Source organism: Stegostoma tigrinum, chromosome 30, assembly GCF_030684315.1.
Source record: "Stegostoma tigrinum isolate sSteTig4 chromosome 30, sSteTig4.hap1, whole genome shotgun sequence".
NCBI classification, from domain to species: Eukaryota; Metazoa; Chordata; class Chondrichthyes; order Orectolobiformes; family Stegostomatidae; genus Stegostoma; species Stegostoma tigrinum.
This window is the reverse complement of record NC_081383.1, coordinates 27,100,026-27,119,088: the sequence shown is the minus strand read 5'-3', so window position 1 is coordinate 27,119,088 and position 19,063 is coordinate 27,100,026. Positions and strand designations below refer to the sequence as shown.

Genomic DNA, 19,063 nt, shown 5'->3' with positions numbered 1-19,063 from the left:
CACTCCACAGCTGGGGCAGATCACTCTATTGATGTAACAGAACACTTCACAAGTGATAATGGATTGAACTGGTTCTGAATCATTACACAATCATGAATTAATAATTGCACACACATCTGGACTTGGTTGTTCCACAGCTGGTTTTGCTAGGTGTACCAGAGATTTGGTGCATTTTCCTGGCTATTGTTTATATAATTGCCTGAGCAGTCATTTTGTCTGGCTGGTGTTAAAATAATTCACATTATTGTCAGTATTAATAATTGTTGCCAGAAATCTGTTAAATTGCTGACACTTTATTTAGAAAAGAATGAGTTTCCAATCAAATTGTGAAGCTAATTTAGAGAAGGCTGATATTGGCTACAGAGGAGCTCAGCACCTCCATGCCTTCACTTACCTTTGCACATCTTGTGGTCATCTCTCAGAGTGTACCCTCCCGGGCAAGTGCACTCATATGAACCATAAGTGTTGATGCAGCGAAATGCACACAACAGGGGATTGAGGGAACACTCATTGATATCTAAAAATACAAACAAAATATTGTACATCACACTTTCTGATTATCCACCTGAAGCTTCTCTTGGGGTTGGTTTACATGTTCCAGGTGCCCACCTAATGCACTGTGCAGAGAATGAAATTCTGCAGAATTTGTTGTTTGAACATTAGTCATCACCATGACCTGCTTCAAAGCGAATGTCACCAGTATCTGCTACAAATTTACCAGTACCTGCTCCAAAGCAACAGCACCAATTTCTCCCAGAAATGTCATGCAATTGAGTCATCATAACGTTTGGCTTACCTTCACAAGTCATCATCGGACCAGGTTCAAATCCATCATCACATGCGCACTCAAACCCTCCAATGACATTGCTGCAAGTTCCGTTGCCACACGGGTTACCAATGGTGCATTCATCAGTATCTAGACACAAAGATCACACTCAGTCTTGCGTAATGACGCATCTCAGAGTTCGACTGGAAAGACCTCCTTGCATTCTGATTATGTGCAATTCCTGATCCAAAGCTTCATTCAACAATGCATATGTATTGCAGGAGGGACACATCAAGATTTATCTAGAGTCCACGGTTGCTCCAATATGGCTTAATATCATTTAGGGATGGGTGAAGGAACAGTTCACAAGGAAATAACAGAGAACTGTGGAGTGAGAAATTAGGGAGAAGCCTGGAAAGTAAGAGCTGGCAAGAGACCAGAGGGTTAAGGAACTGGGAAAAGACAACTAGATTGAAATATTAGGATAAAAGCAGAAGCACGAGGGAAAGAAATAGGAAGCTATGAATAATGTTGCAAATCCAACATTTATAAAGTTGTTACAGCCTGGGACTGACTACATAAGTTGGGATATGTAAAGGAATGAAGAGGATCATATGAAATGCGTTTGGTTCTACCTGACAACAACCTTGAGTTCTTTGTTGTTAAAGATATCTGTGAACAATAGCAAGGGCACCTGTGATGACTATGAATGGACTCCAAGTCTAACAGGGAGGTGTTAGGAATGTCAGCCATTGGGAGCTGAACTGGTTCCTGGAGAATGAAGTATTCATTTAAAAGACACGGTAATGAATGGAAAGAGCTTTTTAGTCATTGTAAAAGTTGAAAGGTTTAAAGACTTTTTTGTAGATTTAAACTTAATTTGTGTATAAAATTATATTTATTCAATGTTGATTTTAGTTTGTTTGTTACAGTGAAGACACAAAACTTGACATCTTCTGGATGGATTCTTTCAGACATTTACTGGACATTCAGAGGTTGTTTAACAAGTATCTGTCTCTGCTGAGATCATAACAAATGAGGAATCATCAAAAGGCAGAAAATAGGAATTAAAGAGAACAAAATAGGAGTATACCAATAGAGTGAGGAAGTAGGAAACTAGCACAGGGATTTGGGCATTATCAGAGGGAGGCGGGAGGAATTCAGAACACAAACAGATCATCCATGATCTTATTGAACAGTGGACCAGGCATGAGTGGCCTATGAGCAATCTACATCTGCTCCTATTTCATATATTCCTACATATTTTCAGCCCTCAGTTTCCGTGTGAGGACCCTTTTACTGTCTCCCACTTTCCACACATAACTGAAGCAGGTCTGCTGGGCTACTGACTCTGCGATGATACTTAATGGAGGTGACCAGGGTCTAGCTCATTGGCTGGAAAACCAGCGAGACCCTGTGTTGACTTATTACAGAAGGGTCACACAATTGAGTGTCAGCGAGACTCCTAACTGGACAGTGCCAGAACTGCACTGGGATCAAAAAGCCCTGGGTTGGAAGTCCATTTTGCTGAGGGCTGCTCGACAGCTGTGGCACTGGACTGGCAGTGGCACTGGGGAGACAGTGACATGGGGGGTAGTGGAATTGAGGGAAAAGGGATACCGGGGGCACTGGCACGGGGGGGACACAGGGATACTGGGGGTCAGTGGCATTGGGAGGCAAGGGTACTGGGGGACAGTGGCGCTGGGGGGTATGAGCTCTGGAGAGGCAGAAGCACTGGGTGCATTGGCACTGGGAGATCAATGTTATTAGGATGACACACACTGAGGCCGAGTGCACTGGGCCCCAGGTGAGTGGTGACAAGTGGGCATTACAGGGTGGCAGTCACAGAGAAGAGCGGTTCAGCAGCTAAAGACTGACACAGTGGCTCTCCTCAGGCCTCCCTTCCTCTGCCAGTAGTCAGTTTAATACTAGCTGGAGTGGGATGAGGGCCTTAAGGTGTGGGTAATTGCCCATTCAGTGCCTCAGTTTGCAGGAAGGAGGGATGGTCACCCATGGACCTTACAGCTACAAACACAATCAGGGTAGAGGCAGGATGCTGGAGGGATGGACACCTGTAACTCTCCTGTGCAATGAAATGCCCTGTGCCAGCTATCTGGTCAGCAGGGATTGTGTGTGAAGAGTCTACACTAGTCCCCACTGCACATTGATACTGAACAATTCATCCAGCATTTCATGGATTTTACCCTCAACATCAGATGGTCAGCATATCAGACAGGCTAACTATATTATTGACAGCTCTTATACCTCGTCAATGGTACCAGTCATAGTCCCAGTCCCAGTCCCAGTACTGGGGCAAGCCCTGAGCCTGAGAACTCCTCATCTTATTAATGATCACAATACTGCGCTGGTTTCACAGCAGCAGAAGTCACTTTTACCCGAGTCAGCAGTATCAGAGATGTTTACTTTTACTTTGTTTCTTGATTTCTGCCTGCTGCATATTAATATATTTCCTCTTCACATGTTTAAACTATCACTTTAATACTGTAATTGTCTCAGGACCCCTGTGGTAACAGATTCTGTATTTAATAGACATTCACGTGAAAACATTCCTAAAACGTCTTGTGCTTCAGCTCTAATTCTCAATTTGTGCTCCTTTACACAGATTTTCTTCAAATGAGACTCATCACTTCAAGAAACTCACCAACGCAGTTAACTCCAGTGAAATCTAGGCTATATCCAAATGGACATTCACATCGGAAAGAACCGTCAGTGTTTATACAATGTCCATTAACACAGATTCCAGGGTTTTCGACACATTCATTCACATCTTAAAGAGGAAAACAAAAAATATCAGGAGGTCTGTATTTAATCAGTCAATTCAATGCAAAATTTATCTTGGTAAGCTTTGGGGTATACAGTAATGAACAGCAGAAGCTAGAATATTGTGACTAGTCTCACTGTACACATAGACATAAGACTTGAATGATTTCAGCTATGTTTGACCATATTAGAAGTGGACAGCATAGACAAGCTTTACTTGAAATATCTAGGAATATCTGACATACATTGATATCATTATGCAAGGGTAATGTGGTGAGCAGGAGACAACTTGTCCATTTACAGTAATCTTCTACACTTCACATTATGTTCTTTACTGTGATTCTGGAAACAAAAACCTCTGTAAAAGCACTTACTCAGAGACGAGGGGACCTTTTTCTTTCTCTCCATCTTCGGTCCGCCTCCCCCTCTCTCCCTATTATCTCTCCATCTTCGGTCCGCCTGCCCCTCTCTCCCTATTACCTCCACCCACTGCATCCCAAAACCAGTCCAACCAGTCTCTGCCTCCCTAACCTGTTCTTCCTCTCACCCATCCCTTCCTCCCACCCCAAGCCGCACCTCCATCTCCTACCTACTAACCTCATCCCACCTCCTTGACCTGTCCGTCTTCCCTGGACTGACCTATCCCCTCCCTACCTCCCCACCTATACTCTCCTCTCCACCTATCTTCTTTACTCTCCATCTTCGGTCCGCCTCCCCCTCTCCCTATTTATTCCAGAACCCTCACCCCATCCCCCTCTCTGATGAAGGGTCTAGGCCCAAAACGTCAGCTTTTGTGCTCCTGAGATGCTGCTGGGCCTGCTGTGTTCATCCAGCCTCACATTTTATTATCTTGGATTCTCCAGCATCTGCAGTTCCCATTATCACAGGACCTTTTCTTGCTGAGTTTATGATGACATTCTTCCTCATGAAAACACACATATCTGTATCCACACAGACAACCCCACTACGCCTCCTAACCACTAGCTTGGATGATTTGTATCCTCTATCAATTACTTTTCAACAATTGCTACAGATTTGGTTTAGTTCATTAGTTATTCACAGCTGTTCAATAGTCTCTCCTTTTTCAAGTCAATAGTTTCTGATAGGCCGAGCTGCATGAATAACAGCAAAAATGGCTCACCTCCAGTTTGAAGTTTACAAAGAATCAAAGTCTAAATGAAAATTATTAGAAAGTAATTAACAAATGGAAATCACAAGACAAATAAATGAAATTGAAGGTTCAGGATTGTCTGTTGATTTTGATGCAAAGTGAAGGAAACAGTTCTTGTATGTATTAGTGAAAACAGGAATTGTACTTATTCTGATCTTCTATATCTTGAATTTTGATTTTCTTTACTGTTGCTTAATGATATTTATTTTATTTACAAAGCTGGATTTGGTGAATTCTACACATAGTTACTGAAAGGCAGGTACCTTCACGGGTATCGCCAATGCCAGGGATAGCACCATGACCGTAAGGACACAGCTCCTGGAAAGCAACTGGAGAAGAAAAATAAACTCAGTAAAAGCAGAAACAATTAAATGTCTGTCTCTATATTAGCAAAAATGATGTGTGATTTTACAGAATGGTGCACTGAAAATAAATTACAGCAACCAAACCTGTCAGAACCACAAACAATGGAGGAATTTGCAGAGCACTCTGCAGAGTACAGCTTCTTAAAAAAGGCTTGTAATACGTTCCTTTTCTGGGTTTCTTAATTTAACACTGATCTTTGTACACTAATGAAAATATGCTCTTTCGCTCGATCCAATAAGTGCCTTTATATGATTTGGAAGCCCTTGTGTTTATTGACCACTGATTAAGTACAGACTGTGAACATACGAATAGGAGTCACCACTTGGTCCTTCATACCAGTTCTATCATTCGGTGACATAATGGCTAATATGTGATCTAACTCCATATACTTGCCTTTGCCTCTTATCTCTTAATATCTTCGGTTAACAAAAATGATCAATCACAAATTGCTCAGGCATCTACTATAATTTGTCAAAGAGTGTTCCAAACTTCAGCCACCTTTTGCGTGTAAAAGTGTTTCCTAATGTCACTCCTGAATGCCCTGCCTCTTATCTCTGGAGTATATTTTCTAGTCCTAGATTCCCCAACTAGTAGAAACAGCTTCCTTTATCTATCACACTTGTTTTTCTGAAAACTTTGATCGAGCTAGACCTTAACCTTCCAGGGAATGCATCTTTAGTTCATATGTGCAATTTCACCTGGTAATATAAGCTTTGGAGTACAGGTTTCCTTCTGTTACATTTAGACTGCTCTCACTTCAATATATCTTTCTTAATGTGCTTTGCCCAGAGCTGATGACAATACTCCAGGTGTGGCCGAACTAGGGCTTTGTATAACTGAGTGTAAACTCTGCCCCTTTGTATTCCAGTTCTCTGGTTATAAAGATCTGAGTTCCAACACATTTTGTGATTACTTGCTGTACTGATTCATGACATATCGATGGTCTATGGACCTGTACCCCAGGTCTCCACAGTCTTCCACTGTTTCTAGATTCTCACAGTTTAGAAAATACCCATTGCTATTCTTTTTAGGTCCAAAATGAATCCACCACATTTATCCAAATTGATATCCATTCGCTACAGTTTTGCACTGTCATTTGATCAATTAATATCTCTTAGCAATTTTATGCTTTTATCTGTACTGTTTATGATGCTGCCAATAATTGAGTCATCAGCAAATTTGAATACGTGGCCTTCTATCACATTGTGCAAGTTATAAACGAATGCAATGATCAGTTAATGTCCCAATAATCCTTTGTGCGATATCACAAGTCATATTCTACCAATCAGAAGACCTGCCCATTATTCTTCCTGACTCCTGTTACTCAGCCTATTTTCTAACCAAATTAGTGATTTGCACGCATTCTCTTGAATTTCCATTTGATCTAACGATCTCTTTGTCAAAATGCCTCTTGTGCGTCCACACAAATAACACTTATCTTACATACACGCTTTAAAAACGTCCAGTTAGGTTTGTCAGGCAAGTTCTACCACTTACAAATCCTTGCTGACTTTCTCTGATCTGCTGAAAACTTTCAAGGTATCGGTTAGTCAACTCTTAATTATAAACTTCAGTAATTTTACAGCAACAGATGGTAAAACTACCTAGCCTGTAATTTCCTGGAAAGGGCTTCCTTTGTTCATCTATTTTAAATAGCAGAGTGATGCGCAATTTCCTAGTCTAAAGCAAAGGTTTCCAAAACCAAGAAACTTTGGAAGATCATCATTACAGATATTATCTACTGATCCTTTAACATCTACAAAACAGCTTCATTTTTCTCCCTCTTTTCTTCAGTCTTTAGTCAGGTTAATCAGTTTTCTCATTAACATTACTTCTGAGAAAGGTGAAAATGGAATGTTATACTGAGCTTTCCTGAATTTTCATTCACTGTGGAATTTCCTTGGGGTTACACAATCACGAATAAAGTAGACTTGCATTGCTTGTCCGCGAAGCTACGGCTGTGAGATGAGAATGGCTCTTCGGAAATTCCAGGCTTATATTTAGGACAGCGAGTTTTGAGATGTATTTAGGATGATAAGAACCAATATTGTCCAGGTACCACACAAGAGGTACATACACGTATATCTCAAATCCTTAGCAAAACTCAAAATACCAGCTAACTGATGGCAAAATGGAAATCTACCTTCTTCTTCCTGAGGGCAAAGTTCACATGGGTCACCCCAGCCCTCCCCTGGCATCTTGCTACAGCAGCAGCGGGCTTTGGTTGTATTGAAGGCCTTGGGTACCGAACACTTGCCATTATCAAATCTGGTGAAGCAGAAGCTCTGCCTGGTATCTGAAAGGTTAGAATCCAATAAATAATAAATCTAACATGAAATATTCAACAGTTCACAGGTTGCACTGATACACACAGCAGAAGGTGGATTGATCCTTGCTTAACAATTGCAAAGTTTCACTTCAAAAGAGTCAGCATTATTGAAATGAACTATATCTTTCATTCATCTAAATTTGAGCGAAAGAACAGGCAGCTTGCTACTGTGATTTGGTGATGTTTCTGTAAGTTTTAGAAACATAGCAGAGGGAGTTTTATGCTCAAAGCAGAGGATTAGGATCAGGTCGCAAAATACAGGTTGAAGAATGTTGCATTTGTAGGATTTACAGGGATGAGGGATGGGCAGCAAAGGTTTCCTATTTAAATATTACAATGTCAGCTTCTGATTAACTTGTTTCACAGGGTTCCAATGGATAGCCAGTTTTCCCACCCTGAAGGAGGTAAGGACAGTTTCAGAGAGAAAGTAAGGAACAGGAATCCCCCAAGTTCTGGATGTCAGATTTCAAACAGCTCCAGGGCGATGGAATAGACACATCCCATCCTGCTGCCTGCTCCAAAATTCTCCCCATTCAATCAGGGTGACTTTTGAGAGGAGAATCTGACGGGGCTGAAAAAGGCATGATGAGAGTTAGAATGCTTCCCATTCAATGTCCATCACCATGCGTCTGTGACCTGCCCTTGTTAATATCTAGACCCAAATTTCTAATTGCGTTGGGGGAGGGAGAGAGGGCGCGGAATGGTTTCTCAACTAATATACGGATATAGAATTGTAGCGTCTAACATTAGTGGTGGGTAAGAGCACGAAGAGAGACTTATTTTATCCGGGTGGTCTGATTTTGCTGCAGGAGCCTCAGTTAACTAGTTTTCATCCCTTATGTCGAATTCTAGTATGAGTAATCTTAGCAAAGTCTTCCATCCACCCCTCAACGGGAACACAGAAACAGGAGTAGGCCACTCAGCCTCTTCAGACTGTTCCACCATTCAATGGCTGATCTGTGACTCTAACTCCATATACTTGCCTTTGGCCCATATCCCATATTATCTTTGCTTAACAAAACATGATCTATTGTAGATTTAAAATTAACAACTCATTCAGCATCCAATGCCGTTTATGGAAGAGAGTTCTAAACTGTGTGTTCTCCCAGATTAAGCCCGGAATTCTAACCAATATACCTTTCAGGGACCCAACATAACCTACATACGTTAGGAGGAAATTTGGGTTCTACCTAGCCTCCAGTCTTGTAAAAGACAATTCTTTGACATTATCTTCACTCCAGTGATGTCTTCCTCATGAACATTCTAGGATGCAAATCATCTTATCTTGACGACCTTTCTACTTTCATTTCCATTTTATAATTTTATATAGGTTTCTATTTACTAATTATCTTCATTCATTACTTTTTCTCATCCTGCTCAGGTACTCCTACAGTATTGTAAAAATCCCCTAAATATCACAGAATCAGAAAATCCCTACAGTGTGAAAGAGGCCCCAGTCTACTAGTCTGCACAGAGTCTACAAAGAGCATCCTACTCAGATCTACGCCTCCCCATTTTGTAATTCCTGCAAGGGTTTTTTTTTCAACTGTAGCTAACCCACCTAAACTGCACATTCCTAACATTCCCACAATCTCTGATTCCACACTCTTTTCATGCAGCCCTTCAATCAACACACACACACCAACACACATACTGGCTAAATACGATTTACCAGATTATGTAGCTGTTAATTAAGTAACATGTGCACCCAAAGAGGTAGACCCTATATGAGGATCCAAGTGCAGAGGTTTAGATTCAGGCTCACTTACCAAAGCATCTCCTTCCATTTTCCGAGAGAACAAATCCTAGGGCGCAGTTACATTGGAAGCTTCCAGGTGTATTAGTACAGAAGCCAAACAGACAGATGTTAGGATCCTCCTCACATTCATTAATATCTGTAAGCAAAGAAGATAGCAAATCAAGAACAGCTTCATCCAAGCTGATTTAGAATTGGTACAAGGGTTATGTCACTGGATTGTTAATCCAGACCCACGGGAAAACCTCAGGTCGCGGATTAAAATACTGCCAGGACTGATGGTAAAATTTGAATTCAATGGGCAAATCTGTACTAAAAAGCTAGCCTAATGGTGACCGTTTAGCCATTAATAATTGTCCTAAAAACCCATCTGGTTCACTAATGCCCTTTAGGATTAAGAATCTACCATTCTTAACTGGCCTACATGTGACTCCAACCCTACACTTTTAATTACCCTCTGGGCAACTGGGGATTGGCAGTAAATTCTCGCCTGGCCAGTGACACCCGTACCCCATGAGTGAATAACTACTATTCAGTAGAAGACTAGAATATAGTTAGCGTAGTTAAACAACTAAGTCGCTGAGTTCTCATGTGCAGGCTTAACAAGATTGGGCACAAACTTTTTTTTAATCTGGATACTTTTTGTCTAAACAGTATATTTGTACAAACAGAATGCCTCTTGGCAGACACTGCCTGCCCACTGACCTATGGATGAATTGGGTTTGAGTGAATAATGGGCAGGAACAGCAATGATTGTGGTGCATTAAGCCCACCACAGAGCATTGTGCACATATTCACCTGTCTTCAGGAGGAATGTCTATTTGGAATGTAGACTGAAGAACACTCAAAACTGATGGACCCTATATCACAGAGAGAGGGAGAGTGTGATCTCCATGTCACAAAGAGGGGCAGTGGGTCTGAACTCCATGTCACAGGGAGAGGCAGTGGGTGTGAACTCCATGTCACAGGGAGAGGCAGTGGGTGTGAACTCCATGTCACAAAGAGGGGCAGTGGGTGTGAACACCATATCACAAAGAGAGGCAGTGGGTGTGAACACCATGTCACAAAGAGAGGCAGTGGGTGTGAACACCATGTCACAAAGAGAGGCAGTGGGTGTGAACTGAATTGAATTAAATTAGCTTTATTGTCACATGTTTTCAAATGAGTACAGTGAAAAATTTATGCTGGCACTTACAGCACCATCATAGGTACAAAGGGACAAAAAAGAGGAAGGGTCACCGGACCCGAAACCCTGTTTTCTCCTTCACAGATGCTGCCAGGCCTGCTGGGCTATTCCAGCAACTTTGTTTTTGTTCCTGATTCATAGTATCTGCAGTTCTTTTGTTTTTTTTTAATAGGTACAAAGGGACCTCGGTACAATCCTTAGTTACAGAATAGAGAAAGGAAGAAAAAAAAGTTACATTACAATTACACACAGTATGACCATCGGTCAGAAAAACCAGAAGCAAAATTAAAAGGACAAACATCTCAGTCATCACAGAAAGATAGTGAATGCACAGAAAGATAGCGAATGCACAGAAAGATAGTGAATGCACAGAAAGATAGCAAATGCACAGAAAGATAGCGAATGCACAGAAAGATAGCGAATGCACAGAAAGATAGCGAATGCACAGAAAGATAGCGAATGCACAGAAAGATAGTGAATGCTCAGAAAGATAGCGAATGCACAGAAAGATAGCGAATGCACAGAAAGATAGTGAATGCTCAGAAAGATAGTGAATGCACAGAAAGATAGTGAATGCTCAGAAAGATAGTGAATGCTCAGAAAGATAGTGAATGCACAGAAAGATAGCGAATGCACAGAAAGATAGTGAATGCACAGAAAGATAGCGAATGCACAGAAAGATAGCGAATGCACAGAAAGATAGTGAATGCTCAGAAAGATAGTGAATGCTCAGAAAGATAGTGAATGAGGGTCCAATGTAATGGAAGGGTCACAATCAAACCACAGAAGAAAACTGAATGTCACTTCCCAGCGAGCAACACGAGGTAGTGCCTGCAAATGAGGAGAAGTAAACTGAGAGGGAAACTTAGAAAACATAATTTTAGTCTTAAATCACAAAGGTGGCTGGCCAATTATTTTAAGTAAACAGCATCAATTCACAAAGTCACCTCAGCTTCCACTGCACTGTGGAATAAAAATGTTAGCTCTGATATTCAAGAACCATGCTTCGACATCTGTGGCTTTTGTTCTCTGTCTCTAAACCCTTCTTCTAGAGAAATGATCTATCACTTCGTTGACAGGCCGACGAGGGGAGAGGCCATTCTAGACTTGGTGCTCGGAAACGAGCCGGGGCAGGTATCAGATCTTGTGGTGGGAGAGCATTTTGGTGATAGTGACCATAACACTCTCTCATTCTACATAGCTATGGAGAAGGAGAGGATTAGGCAGAATGGGAGGATATTTAATTGGGGAAGAGGAAACTATGATGCGATTAGACACGAGTTAGGAAGCATGGACTGGGAGCAGTTGTTCCATGGTAAGGGAACTATAGACATGTGGAGATGGTTTAAGGAACAGTTGTTGGGAGTGATGAGTAAATATGTCCCTCTGAGACAGGCAAGACGGGGTAAGATAAAGGAACCTTGGATGACGAGAGCGGTGGAGCTTCTAGTGAAAAGGAAGAAGGTAGCTTACATAAGGTGGAGGAAGCTAGGGTCAAGTTCAGCTAGAGAGGATTACATGCAGGCAAGGAAGGAGCTCAAAAATGGTCTGAGGAGAGCCAGGAGGGGGCACGAGAAAGGCTTGGCAGAAGGAATCCGGGAAAACACAAAGGCATTTTACACTTACGTGAGGAATAAGAGAATGGTCAAAGAAAGAGTAGGGCCGATCAGGGATAGCATAGGGAACTTGTGTGTGGAGCCTGAGGAGGTAGGGGAAGCCCTAAATGAGTTTTTTGCTTCTGTCTTTACGAAAGAAACGACCTGTGTAGTGAATGAAACCTTTGAAGAGCAGGTGTGCATGCTGGAATGGATAGAGATAGAGGAAGCTGATGTACTGAAAATTTTGTCAAACATTAAGATTGACAAGTCGCCAGGCCCGGATCAGATTTGTCCTCGGCTGCTTTGGGAAGCGAGAAATGCAATTGCTTCGCCACTTGCGAAGATCTTTGCATCCTCGCTCTCCACTGGAGTCGTACCTGAGGACTGGAGAGAGGCAAATGTAATTCCTCTCTTCAAGAAAGGAAATAGGGAAATCCCCGGCAATTATAGACCGGTAAGTCTCACGTCTGTCGTCTGCAAGGTGTTAGAAAGGATTCTGAGGGATAAGATTTATGACCATCTGGAAGAGCATGGCTTGATCAAATACAGTCAACACGGCTTTGTGAGGGGTAGGTCATGCCTTACAAACCTTATCGAGTTTTTTGAGGATGTGACTAGTAAGGTTGATGAGGGTCAAGCTGTGGATGTGGTGTATATGGACTTCAGTAAGGCATTTGATAAGGTTCCCCATGGAAGGCTCATTCAGAAGGTCAGGAGGAATGGGATACAGGGGAACTTAGCTGCTTGGATACAGAATTGGCTGGCCAACAGAAGACAGCGAGTGGTAGTAGAAGGAAAATATTCTGCCTGGAAGTCAGTGGTGAGTGGGGTTCCACAGGGCTCTGTCCTTGGGCCTCTACTGTTTGTAATTTTTATTAATGACTTGGACGAGGGAATTGAAGGATGGGTCAGCAAGTTTGCAGACGACACAAAGGTCGGAGGTGTCGTTGACAGTGTAGAGGGCTGTTGTAGGCTGCAGCGGGACATTGACAGGATGCAGAGATGGGCTGAGAGGTGGCAGATGGAGTTCAACCTGGATAAATGCGAGGTGATGCATTTTGGAAGGTCGAATTTGAAAGCTGAGTACAGGATTAAGGATAGGATTCTTGGCAGCGTGGAGGAACAGAGGGATCTTGGTGTGCAGATACATAGATCCCTTAAAATGGCCACCCAAGTGGACAGGGTTGTTAAGAAAGCATATGGTGTTTTGGCTTTCATTAACAGGGGGATTGAGTTTAAGAGTCGTGAGATCTTGTTGCAGCTCTATAAAACTTTGGTTAGACCGCACTTGGAATACTGCGTCCAGTTCTGGGCGCCCTATTATAGGAAAGATGTGGATGCTTTGGAGAGGGTTCAGAGGAGGTTTACCAGGATGCTGCCTGGACTGGAGGGCTTATCTTATGAAGAGAGGTTGACTGAGCTCGGTCTCTTTTCATTGGAGAAAAGGAGGAGGAGAGGGGACCTAATTGAGGTATACAAGATAATGAGAGGCATAGATAGAGTCGATAGCCAGAGACTATTTCCCAGGGCAGAAATGGCTAGCACGAGGGGTCATAGTTTTAAGCTGGTTGGTGGAAAGTATAGAGGGGATGTCAGAGGCAGGTTCTTTACGCAGAGAGTTGTGAGAGCATGGAATGCGTTGCCAGCAGCAGTTGTGGAAGCAAGGTCATTGGGGTCATTTAAGAGACTGCTGGACATGCATATGGTCACAGAAATTTGAGGGTGCATCCATGAGGATCAATGGTCGGCACAACATTGTGGGCTGAAGGGCCTGTTCTGTGCTGTACTGTTCTATGTTCTATGTTCTAAATTCTAGATACATGACAGTAATTCAGCATTCTTCCATTCATTATATTTACCGATACAGTGGTCATTCTGTACTTCATAGCCAAGGGGGCAAATACACCGGAATGAGCCATCTAAATTCTGGCAGGTCCCAGGGGCACAGGTGCCAGGGAAGCTGATGCATTCATTGATATCTAATGAAAGAGGGAAAGAACAGAGATAAGTTAGATTCCAGGCACTAGCAGGCAACCATAAAGCCTCCCCGTTTATTTCAATGCGCTTTGAGAAATCGGTTGATTACGTATAAACAAGTTGAAAATAATTAAAATGCTTTAATGCATTTTCTGTTTATGGAGATACTGGCAATAATGGGATGATAAACTCAACAAGTTAGTTTTGCAACAATTTCCTTTGTTTGCTATTTCAGCATAGGAAAAAAAACTCACTGACTGCAATGAAGGTGGCCATATAAAATCCTACAGTGTTGCAATGTTCTCTAATCTGCCCATTTATCAAATGCTGTTATCTGTGATTTTTAAAACAATTATTGAATATCACTGACTTGGCCAGTATTTGGTATCCATCCTTAATTGTCCTGGAGACGCTGGTGGTGAGCTGCAGTCCATGTGGTATAGATACACTGACAGCTCTAATGAGGGAATACCAGGATTTTGATCCAGGAACACTTAAGGGTCAGTGATATGTTTCCAAGTCAGGATGGGTGCTTGGTTCAAAGGGAAACTTGCAGGTGATGAAATTCCAATGCATGAAATTATAGGAAAAGACTTTGGCACATAAGAAAATCACATGTGCGACAAATAAAAATCCTTGATAATCAAAGGCCATCCATCACAAATCCATACAGTACAAAACACTTTAGCCTCCATGCTATCCACATGTCCATCCTGGTAGTTCTCTATCTCTGCATTTTATCAAATACATTGAACATTTTAAGAAAATTATATTAACGATTATATGTCTATCGAATAGATTTCTTGTGGAAAACATGTTATATGCACAGCTTGCTGAAATATCTAAGGACCAAACATTAGTTTATAAACTTTACAGACAAAGAGATCAAACAACAGCAATTCCTGCAATCAAGACCTCAGGCCAAAGACAGGACCACCCTCACTCAACTGCTATGCTGCAGCTCAGTGTGATCCTGTGACTGAACGATCAGTTATGGTGACATACAGTTAGATTGCCAGCGGGCTTACAAATAATATTCGCTCCTGATAAACACTGGGCTGTGCCGGAAACCACCTGAGTGCACATTTAGCTCTGTGTGATTTTTTTTATTCACTAATCGGACATGGGTGCTGCTGGACGGGGCCTACATTTATTGCCTATCTCTAGTTGCCCTCGAGAAGATTGTGGTGAGCTACCTTCTTGAACTGCTTCAGGCCATGTGCTGTATCTTGATCCACAATGTCTTTACGGAGGGAATTCCAGGGTTTTGACAGTGAAGGAATGGTGATATGTTTCCGAGTCGGGATGGTGAGTGGCTTGGAGGGGAACCTGCAGGTGGTGTTCCCATATATGTGCTGCCCTTGTCCTTCTGGATGCAAATAGTTGTGGGTCAGAAGGTGCTGACGAAGGATCTCTGGTGAATTTCTGTCCTGCACCTTGTGGATAGTACACACTGCTGCTGCTGGATATTTGAGGATGTAGTGCCAATCAAACAGGATGCTTTGGCCTGGATGGAGTCAAGTTTCTTGAGTGTTGTTGGAGCTGCATCCATCCAGTCAAGTGTGGAGTATTCCATCCCACTCCTGACTTGTGCTTTGTAGATGGTGGACAGGATTTGGGAGTCAGGAGGTGAGTTATTTGCCGCATTATTCCTAGCCACTGATCTGCTCTTGTAGCCACTGTGTTTACGTGGTGAATCCAGTTGAGTTTCTGGTCAATGGATAAAAGAGCTGTATTCCAGAGTTGAGGTGAAATGAGATGAAAATGACAATCCTTGACATCAAGACCACAGCTGCCTGAGTGGGGCAAGAGGAGCCGCAGCAAATTGGGAATCAATGGGTATCGGGTGCGAACTCTCCGCACCAAGGATGTTGATAGCAGGGGCGATGGTTAGATTGTCTCTTATTACAGATGGTCATTGCCTGACATTTGCGTGGCACAAATATCACTTGCCACTTGTCAGGCCAACCTGGATACTGTCCAGATCTTGTTGCATTTAGACATGGACTCCTTTAGTATCTCCTTCAGAGAAGGCCAGACTAGACTTGGTATTAGGGAATGAAGCTGAAAAGGTGATCGATGTTTCAGTAGGAGAGCATTTTGGGCTGAGTGACCATAACTCCATAAGATTTCGAGTAATCATGGGCAAGGATAAGAGTGGCCCTCGGGTGAGGGTGTTTAATTGGGCGAGGGCCAAATACATCCAAGTTAGACATGAACTGGGGAATGTGGATTGGGAGCAGTTACTTGAGGGCAAATCTACATCTGGCATGTGGGAGGCTTTTAAAGACCAATTGATTAAAGTGCAGAACATGCATGTCTCTGCAAAACTGAAGGATAGGAATGGCAGGACCCAGGGATCAGGGATGACAAAGGAAATTGTAAAGTTAGTCAAAGGAAAAAGGATGCATTTGACAGCTTGAGGCAGCTACAAACTGACAAAGCCCTGAGGATTGTAGAGAAATTAGGAAGGAACGTAAATGCAGAATTAGGAAGGCAAAAGGGGCCATGAAATGTCTTTAGCAAACAGGGTCAAGGAGAATCCCAAAGCTTTTTATGCATATACAAGAAGAAAGAGGGTGGCAAGGGAAAGAGTAGGCCCACTCAACAACAAAGGAGGGAAGTTATGCATGGAGCCACAGGAAGTGGGAGAGATCCTCAGTATGTACTTTGCATTCACTGAGGAGAAGGACATGACTGATGTTGAAGTCAGGAACAAGTGTGTAAATACTCTGGAGAATGTCAGTATATTAAAGGAGGAAGTTTTAGTATCCTAAATTGCAATAAGGTAGAGAAGTCCCCTGGGCCAGATGGGCTCTATCCCAGTTTATTGCGAGAGGCAAGGGAAGAAATAGCTAGGGCATTAGCAGATACCTTCACGGCTTCCTTGGCCACAGGTGAGTTTCCAGAGGACTGGAGATTAACCAATGTAGTTCCCTTGTTTAAGGAACGATGCAGGGATAATCCAGGAAATTAGAGGCTGGTGAGTCTGACATCTGTGGTGGGGAAGTTCTTGGAGAAGATACTGAGGGACAGGATATATGCACATTTGGAAGAAAATGGACTAGTTAGCTACAGGCAGCGTAGTTTCATATGGGGAAGGTAATGTCTCACCAACCTGATTGAATTTTTTGAAGAGGTGACAAAGATAATTGATGAGGGAAGAACTGCAAATGTAATTTATATGGACTTTAGTAAGGTATTTGATAAAGTCCCATATTGGTACAAAAACTAAAATCACATTCGGGGTGGGCTGGTTAGATGGATACAAAACTGGCTTGGTCATAGAGGACAAATGGTAGTGGTGGAAGGGTGTTTTTCAGACTGAAGACCGGTAACTTGTCATGTTCCACAGCGATCAGTCTTAGGTCCTCTGCTGTTTATAGTATATGTAATAATCTGGAGGAAAATGTGGGTGGTCTGATTAGTTTGCAGATGACATGAAGATTGGTGGAGTTGCTGACAGTGCTGACAACTGTGAAAGGAGAACAACAGGATATAGGTAGATTGGCGATTTGGGCACAGAAATGGCAGATGGAATTTAATCCAGACAAATGCAATTAGATGCATTTTGGCAGATCAAATTTAGATGTGAATGATACAGTTATTGGCAGAACCCTTAGCAACACTAACATTCTGACGGATCTGGGAGTGCAGATACACAGTTACCTAAAAGTGGCAACACAGGTGGCCAGGAAGGCACATGGCATGCTTCCCTTAATTGGCTGGGACATGGAGGACAAGAGTTGGCAAAACATGTCGCAGCTAAAAAAAAGCCCTTGTAAGGCTGCATTTGGAGAATTGTGTGCCGTTTTGGTCGGCACATTACCAGAAGGATGTGGAAGCTTTGGAGAGAGTATAGAGAAGGTTCACCAGGATGTTGCCCGATCTCAAGGGCATCGGCTATAACGAACGGTTAAAATGACTAGGATTGTGTTCACTGGAAAGACGGCAGCTGAGAGGAGATCTGATTGAGGTCTATGAGAGGCATAAATAAGGTGTAGAGTCAGAGGCTTTTTCCCAGGGTTGAAGCTTCAATTACAAGGGGGCACAAGTTCAAGTTGAGAGGACAAAGTTTAAGGGAGATGTGCAAGGAAAGCTTTTCATGCAGACAGTGGTAGGAGCCTGGAATGCACCGCCAGAGGAGGTGATGGAAGCAGGTACATTGGCAACATTTAAGAGGAACCTGGATGATAACATGAATAGGGAGAGAATAGAGGGACATGGACAGAATAAGGGGAGAAGGTCTGTTCCTGCGCCGTACTTCTCTTTTGTTCTTGACTCGCAAATGATTCTGAATTATGTGCTATCATCAGTGAACATCCCCAGTTCTGACCTCATGATGGAGGGAAGTTCATTGATAAAGCAGCTGAAGATGGTTAGACCTAGGACACGATCCTGTGGACCATCTTCAGAGATGTCCTGGACCTGAGAAAACCAATAGAGAGTTTGCCCATGTTACCCGTTGATCCCTACCTTGCTACGGCTTCTAGATGACACACTCGGCTGAATGCAGCCTTGATGTGAAGGACTATCACTCTCACCTCACCTCTGGAATTCAGTTCTTTTGTCCATGTTTGAACATACGCTGTAATAACGTCAGGAGCTGAGTGACCCTGGTGGAACCCAAACTGGGCTTCTCTGAGCGGGTTACTGCTGAGCAGGTGCTGCTTGGTAGCACTGTTACTGACACCTTCCATCACTTTACTGATGATCGAGAGTAGACTGACGGGGCAGTAATTTACAGGGTTGGATTTGTTCTGCTTTATATGTACAGAACACACTTGGGCAATTTTCCATACTGTTGGTCGATACGAGTGATGTAAATGTACTGGAACAGCTTGGCTATGGGAGTGGCAATTCTGGAATGTTGTCAGGGCCCAAAGACTTTTCAGTATTCAGAGTTACCAACCACTTCTTGATACTGTGAGGAGTGAACTAAATTGGCTGAGGACTGTTACCTGTGATGCAGGGGACCACTGCAGGAGGCTGAGATGTATTACCCACCGGGCACTTCCGGCTGAAGATTGCTGCAAAAGCTTCAGCCTTATCTTTTGTACTGATGTGCTGGGTTCTTTCATCATTAAGGATGGAGATATTTGTGGAGGTCCCCCCTTGTTTAATTGTCCACCA

At 42.8% G+C, this 19,063-nt stretch overlaps 1 protein-coding gene across 1 annotated transcript in view; it reads right to left on the bottom strand.

Moving 5' to 3' along the window:
- fbn2b (fibrillin 2b) overlaps nt 1-19,063 on the bottom strand; it is a 205,583-nt gene that overhangs the window by 25,041 nt on the left and 161,479 nt on the right. The window contains exons 48-54 of the mRNA XM_048560154.2: nt 13,813-13,932; nt 9,183-9,308; nt 7,228-7,380; nt 4,982-5,047; nt 3,429-3,554; nt 797-916; nt 395-517 (exon numbers count right to left, since the gene is read on the bottom strand). Of these exons, the coding sequence (XP_048416111.1) occupies nt 395-517; nt 797-916; nt 3,429-3,554; nt 4,982-5,047; nt 7,228-7,380; nt 9,183-9,308; nt 13,813-13,932 (834 nt within the window). The remainder of the gene's footprint in view (nt 1-394; nt 518-796; nt 917-3,428; nt 3,555-4,981; nt 5,048-7,227; nt 7,381-9,182; nt 9,309-13,812; nt 13,933-19,063) is intronic.